The following is a 7,921-nucleotide window of genomic DNA, read 5'->3' as shown; positions in this document are numbered from 1 at the left end:
ACCATTATCAGAAAATGAAGTATCTTTCCAACCAAAGACAGAAAATCTTATCTTTCAATTTTCGCCGAATTTATTACAATCTCCTCTATCCTTTCTTAAGTCAAGAAATCTTTAAAATATTTTTCTGAAAAACAAAACTCTTCTAGCCGAACTTCATTTGATTTCTCCTGCCACGCAATGAACTATTATATTCATTTTGGAGCTTTCTTATCAATCCAAAACCCCTTTCTAAACGTTAGCCGAAAAACAAAGTGTTCCTTGAGTAATTTTTTTAGGAGTATAAGACCCTGTGAATTTATTTTTGAACTTTCTGAGGGTACTGTAAAACCACATTACGGTTTTTAAATGTGATTTAACAGCTTCTGAAAATTCCGCCTATACAAGAATAAAGAAAGAGCAGTCATAAATAAAATCGAATAGAAAGATAACCAAAAATAGGAAATTTTATCGCCAATGCGTAATAGAATAAATTTTTAAGTATCTTGTATTTGAAACCCAAAAACATGTAGGTATGTTAACATGCGATGTAAATTATATGCTGTGAACACACAAATTTACGTATTCATAGAATATAATTTTTTTTCTATTGAAGTTTTCAAAATTTAATAATTTTGGTAGCTACGTAAAAAAAATTTTATTTTTAATAACCAACAATAAATAATTTGTTTAGGTGAATATTACTTTTTGTTTTTTATATTTTGTTTAAAAACATACCGTTTTTATTATTTATTTTTATTTTAATATTCTTTTTCATTTATATAATATTTTCAGTAGTTTCATAAAAAATAGTATTTTCAATGTGGTTTTATACTCAAATATTTTGTTGAAAATTTATTACTTCTAAAAAAAAAACTTTATTTTAATATTTTTTTAGTTTTAAATATAGTGGTTTTCTAAAATTTTCTCTTTACAAAAATTGTGTATGCATTATAGTTGTTTTTCAATAATTGAAAACTATTGAAAAACAACATACTGATGCAAGGATATACGTATATAATATAAGAACCTAACGATGAATTTCAGAGAAAGTTTACGATCAACGAATAGTTAGGAAAATATACGAGTGTACTGTTGTTTTTTACCCGATTATCAAGAAGTGGCTATATTTTTCGCGTGTATCATGTTAGTATGTATGAGTATTTGTTTGTTAATTTCTTTATTTCCTCGTATCCTTCAAACGTCTTGATGGATTTCAACATTTAAGATATCGTTTTATTTGTCATTTCAAAAGATTAAAAAATTTTCTTACCCCCTTTAATACTTCCACCTTAACAAAACAGCTCATAATTCAATAAACATTATCTTTGTCGGTTTTGACAATCGTTATCATGCTCGGTCAAATTTATTCAGCTATTTTTGTCGGAATGTTAGAGAACAATTGAAAACAATTTATAAAAATAAATAAATAATTTAGTTTACAACAATTATTTAAAACATTTACAATCTTTTTTACAAAAATTCTTTAATCAATAGTATGAATATTATTGGAGAGGTCGTCTAAGCTATGATCATCTTCTGAAGCGTATTTATCCTGGAAAAAAAAATTATCAATATTTTATAAAACTTTCATTCAAATCTTAATACCATTGTGTTCACTTACCTTGATATCCTTTTTGGCAACATCTGTTTTCTTAAATGTAAAATATTTTCGAATAACTGGTGATAATAACAACGGATCCATATCTTGTGGATCATTCCAATCTGACGTGAGATAACTGACAATAAAAGCAATCAATATCGATATTATACATCCAATAAGTGTGTACCAAAGATATGAAATTCGATACAGAAAAAAAATTTCTCTGGAATTGAAAAATTTAATTTAATAATAACTAAAAGTTCACGATTTGCTTATTTACTCACTCTGATTTGTCTGCTATATGAGTAATATTAAAAACATCCTCTGACTGTGTGAAACTATACTGACACCCATCGGTTGTCAGAGGCTTTCCTTCAAAGCTAATAGCCCCGGTGACAATCGCAGCTTGTGCATTTAAACCAATCCATGCCATGATTAGCAAACCGGATACACCGCCAATAAATGCAGCCTTTTAATTCAAAAATTGATAAAAGGATCACAAATGATTATATTAAAATTGTATTTACCTTTGCACGAATCCACGGCAAAAGAATTCCCATTGTGAAAATTCCAAGATTTGGTCCATTTGTAATTGCTTCCAGGCTAATAGCTAACTGTAAAAAAATAAAGTATCAACTTTGAAATATTTAGTAAGCTGTGGTAAGGATACGGAAGGATCTTATAGTTGGAAGTTGACCAAAATCCAAGACAAAGCATGAACAATAATTTTAACTTTAATGAATTCATTAATTCAAAAAATACTTTTTATATTTAGTCAGGATCGAATAACTTGAGTCAAACAAAGGACTATCATTACTTAGGCAGTTTCATTATCATTTTTTAGATATTTTACCTGTAATACAGTTCCCATTTTTTCCACCAAAAATGCTAATCCAACACAACTCACCCCAACAACCACAACCACGGTTTTCATAATAACTTCAGCTTTAAGCGGTGACGGCTTACCAAAGTAAAGTTTATAAAAATCTTCCAAAACGATAGCGGACATTGAATTTAAACCTGTCGATAATGAACTAAGTGCTGCACTAAATACACCAGCTAAAAATATTCCAGGTAATCCTGGTATATCACCTAAAGTATCCATGACTAATAGGAGCATTAATTGATCTTTGGCTTTCACTAACTGTAAATTGAAATTTTTTTATCATAATCAATCAAAAGTTTTATAATATTTGTATCCAATCCCTTACTTTCGTTGATAAAGGATCACAATCATAATATTTTGCATATATCAACATACCGCCATAGCCACATGAACATAGCAAACATAATATTCCCAAAACAAAGTTAAACACAGCCCTGACAACAACAGAAATATTATTAGTTCAATCTTATATATTATTTCCTTAGCCTGTTTTTTTTTCCTGTCCACGAGATATCTTTCGTATTCCTTTATCAAATTCCATCATAAACCCTTCATTTTAAAATTTATAATTCCGGCAAATGAAGAAAATTCACGGTCTAAATATGAATGGACGAGGAAAAAACAGACTAGAGAAAAAATATTAATAATTATCTTTGTTCATTATGTAATTTGTATATCATATCTGTAATAAAATTGCCTATAAATAAAAGGAAGTAAATTATTACTTATCGGGTACCACACTCCGTACTAGTTCCGTGTTAGTATTTACATAATTGAATAAATTTTTAAAGATTCTAATTAATATTTGTATTAATTTTAATTAGAAAGATTTTCTATGTTTTTCAGAACATGAAGCCGAGTTTACTATTAAATGATCCTAGTGAGAATATTATTTGAAGTTGATTTTTACATGATGTTTTCATATTCTTAACCATAATTAAAATGGATTAACTCTTGAAAAAAACTTGTAATAAATTAAATTAAATTACCATCGAACTTTTCTTAAATTCGGAAGAGATAAATATCGTTGTAACATTAATTGTGAAGTACCATTTGCTTGTAGCCAATACGCAAATCCACCAATTGCCAAACCCCAAATAGTATGTCGGGTTAATAGACTTGGATCAGTTCTACAAAAACAAAAAACAAAAAATACATAAAATCGATAATTTATTTATTTACAATTTACTAAAAATGGACACATTTCTTACACTGGTAATTCAATTCGGCCACTATCATAGTTACGCTTCAATACAACATTAATACCACCGACATCAATTGTTCCTTTTATTACGACCAATAGAATGGACCCATACATAACAAATGATTGTATCACATCGGTCCAGACCACAGCACGAATACCACCCTTTAATATAAATTGGTTGAGGTTTAATACATTTTTTTTTCAATCTAGTTACATCGAAAATACATGAATTTTATAAGATTTTTATACCCTATGTGTACATTGAGTGTACCAGCTGTTACAAAATTATGTAGCCCACTTAGTAGAGAACAGTAAGATTTATACCTGGGAATCCAAGAACACTCAAAGAATCTTTATAAAAACTTTACGACTGCATTGTTTAAAGCTTACTGAAAGAAGTTAAAAACAAAAATTTGTGCGATCTTGCCCAGGGTATGGTACCCACCCCTTCTTGGATGTGGAAAAATTTATGCTAAAAATGCCAACGATATCGATATAGGAATGAATTCTGAGCAAAAAGTGTCATCAATCGCTAATAACTTGGAAAGTATTGACTTTTCGAAATATGTTTCAATGAATGATGTTTGCTTAGAATTCATTTCCAATCGATTCCCGTTATCATTTACAGCATAAATTTTTCTCTCTCCCACTTCCTGGGCAAGATCGCACATTTTTTTTTTTAACTTCTTTAAGTTAACTTCAAACAATGCAGTCGCACAGTTTTTATAAATATTCATTGTCTTTCCCTGGATTCCGAAACTTTAAGATATTTATACCTTACAGCTTTCTATTAACTATATTAAAGCAGATTCTATACACAGAAATGAGTAGAAAATTTACTTACTTATTACTTTTTTCGAGTAAATTTCAGTTTGGTTTAAACGTTAAAGTTACTTTTTTGGAGTAAATTTCTGTTTGGTTTAAACGTAATCCGCTATTTTCTTTATTTTTTTCAAGAAAAATATAATATCATATCAGTGCTTCAATGTTAATTTTTCAAAGGTGGACAAATTATTAAATGTTTAAATAAAACTTATAGTTCAAAACTAGCAAAAATGTATATTTCAAAACCAGGAATCATGGTATGTTATTTCACGATACTTATTTTTTACAACCCGGTAATTTATTTTCAGTTTAATTTGTAACGATTAGAGAAATAGAACGTAGAAAATGTTACTTTAACTTACCACGCAAGTGTAAAATATGCAAACAAGACATACAATTGGTGTAATTATGTGAACATTTATTCCAGTCACTGTAAAAATTAAAAATATTCCATAAAAATAATTGCAAACTCTATTGCATAATAATTAAAAATTTAAAGAAACCCCCGCCACATAATCAAGCCTGATCGTATCATTTGCGTCACTCCTAAACGAGTAAACCGATTCTTTTTGCGATAATTTGATCGATAATGTTTTAGCTACGTTTCAAGATAAACTCCTCCTTTCTACCCTTTAATGAGGCGGAACCCTATACTTAAACTTGAAATATAGCTCAGTGTGTTACTCAATCCAATTGCCTTTAAAAGAATAATATAAATCAGTTCATCAGTAGAAGTTACGATGCAACAGGCAAGCACACAAATGCCCAGATACGTAGAAATGTTAAACTTATAACATCCCTCTTTGTAAGTCGTTGAGTTTGTAACAAATAATCTTATTCGACTTTTACCTTGATTAAAAGCTAAAGCTGGAACAAATATTACAATCGGAAGCCAATTTATCTGAAATAATATAATTTTAAATTAAAAAGTGTTCGGAATTAATCCTTAAAATAAAATGGTTCAATAACGCTTGAATTATTTATGCTGGGAGCTATATAAATAAATATCATTATTCAAATTTTACTCACTGTCGTAAAAGTAAAGAGTGTTGCTGCTAATAAACGCATTCGTTTATCAAAACGCAACTGTAAATATTCGTACGAAGATGTTAGTTGCAATTGATGTAAAACTGGGACGTAAACTATGCTCATTACAACACCCATGGATATGATACCAAAGGCAATATACACATATTGTATACCATATAAGTAAATTTCTGTAGGAATACCTAATAATGATATTCCCGATATAAAACTGGAACAAAGAAAAATATAAAAATTCAATATCATTACAATTTTTTTAATACTGGTAATATAGAAGCTTTTTACGTTTCTCGTGTCCATACTGCACTTAATTAACAGGAGTTTTTATTTTTCTTTTAAATAGGTAGGGCGAAAGTGCCACTGCTTAAAGAAAACCGTTTTGGTCTATACCTCCGTATAACTCCTTTATTGTAGATAATTAAATTTTTTATCTATTTGTAAAAAAAAAAAAATTTTGAAACACTAATCATTTATGCCATATGACTACGTCGATTTACGTATTCTAATATTTGTTTAAACAATGAAATGCTAGTAAATTAAGTTTTAAATCAACAAATTGCCTAAATCTTTCTTTTTTTCTAAAATTAATATTAATGTTATAACGCGTTCAGCGTTGCAACTACCACAAAAAACAAAGGGAATTTAATTATCTACAGTAAAGGCCATTAAGATTATTGGACTGAAGTGCACGATTACGGAATTATAGTACAAAATGGTTTTTTCTGCAAATACCGGCACTTCCGCCTTCCAATTTTGTATGGATTTTCTGCATTTACATTCAGTACGTGAAACTGAACCTATTTAAATAAGAAATAACTCCTTTCATTTATTACAGAAATAATTATCTGTAGTCTGTATTAATGAGGAAGAATCTATTCCTTAAAGCCAGAAAAAATGTTTTTGAAATTCTATAATATTCCGTTTTGCAAGTAAAAGCTTGTTAGTAGATAATATTGCTGACCTTAGCTACCACTTAGTAAAAGATGTCAAGCTGAATAAACTAATACATTGCTAGCTGTGGAAGCCAGTGGTCAAGGGTGAACTTCTTAAAATTTGGCTAGGAAGATATTTCATATAATTATTCTGCCAGTGCAAAATTTTACCTTCCTAGATTTCATGCCTATAGGATTCACAACATAATATCAATTTTACCTAGCAACTAGTGATAACGATATTGGAATTACACTCATACTTCGCCCACCCACCAAATAATCTTGAGCATTTTCCGACACATTAAAAAATCCGAAATATATGCCAACTAATAAACACACACATAACAATAAAATAAATATTGTAAAATCAATCCACGTAAAATTTGTCGCTGCACGAGTTTCAAGTAAAATTTCGGAAACATTCATTTTTTCTTAATTTTAGTTCAAACTTTATTTTCGATAAAACACAAGTACTTTTTTTCAAACCAATTTTTAAATTTCCACTCATTAAATTTTCAACTACATTTCAATTAATTCGATACGGATTTTTAAGTTATTATCAAAAATAATTTTACGCAGTACGCACATATTCTTGCATTACAATTATTATCGTCTTATTTTTAACAGGGAACAAATGGTAATAATGTCAACTAATTTAAAAGCTACTTTAAATATTATGATTATGTTTTATGGATCCACTAATCTTGTTTCATTAAGAATTAATATAGGCTGATTCAAATAAATCGTTACAATAAAATATTTAAATTAAATTATACAAACATGGCTTCTCTTCTACTTCACTATTGTCACGCCCCTTTTCCATCTTGTAATACTTACAGAATTATTCCCTCAGGCTTCCTCTTTCTTCTCAACAAAAATTTTCATTGATCTAAAGCAAACAAATGCTTTTCAGTCTGCCTTTCTCGGGGTTAAAAGTTTCCCCGTACCAAATGTTAGGAGGGTAGAGATAAATAGAACGATCTCTGTATATAAAAAGTGTCCAGCCAAAGGCAGAAAATTGGTGGCGCTGCTGTAGCAAAAGTGTAAGTTTGAAATAAAAGTTAAAAGAATAAGATAAAGATCTAAACAAGTTTTTAGATAAGGGCAGAGAAATTCACATCCAACGCTTAGTAAAATAAACAAGTTATTAGAAAGGGATAGAGAAGTTCAAATCGAACACCTTTTGCTATACAAGCGCCATTCTGGTCAAATTTAGAACTATTATTTTTTGTTTTCAGTCGGATACTTTTTTACTTTTTGGGATTATAATTGTATGAAGCTTTATTTTTAATAATGGTTTTTTATATTTGAGATAAAAATAGTTCTTATAGTTATAATTTTAAGATTAAAATAGTTATAATAGATAGGTTAATAGGTTCTAGAATTAGACACACCATTAGGGCCTCCGTAGAATTATTTTCTTTCAATGTCAATTAACTACCATAATGATA

General features: G+C 28.9%; 1 protein-coding gene across 1 annotated transcript; it reads right to left on the bottom strand.

Moving 5' to 3' along the window:
• Positions 1-1,395: 1,395 nt before the first annotated feature.
• LOC123297891 (sodium-coupled monocarboxylate transporter 1-like) lies at positions 1,396-6,923 on the bottom strand. The gene is made up of 12 exons (XM_044879709.1): positions 6,691-6,923; positions 5,524-5,749; positions 5,344-5,395; positions 4,857-4,924; positions 3,677-3,831; positions 3,455-3,595; positions 2,791-2,899; positions 2,433-2,723; positions 2,107-2,193; positions 1,864-2,048; positions 1,601-1,802; positions 1,396-1,531 (listed from the first exon to the last, which is right to left on the bottom strand). Exons 1-12 carry the CDS (start codon positions 6,894-6,896, stop codon positions 1,463-1,465), a joined length of 1,791 nt encoding a protein of 596 aa, XP_044735644.1. The 5' UTR covers positions 6,897-6,923; the 3' UTR covers positions 1,396-1,462.
• Positions 6,924-7,921: the final 998 nt, after the last annotated feature.

The sequence above is a fragment of the Chrysoperla carnea genome, chromosome 4 (assembly GCF_905475395.1).
Source record: "Chrysoperla carnea chromosome 4, inChrCarn1.1, whole genome shotgun sequence".
NCBI classification, from domain to species: Eukaryota; Metazoa; Arthropoda; class Insecta; order Neuroptera; family Chrysopidae; genus Chrysoperla; species Chrysoperla carnea.
This window is presented reverse-complemented; position numbering and strand designations above follow the sequence as displayed.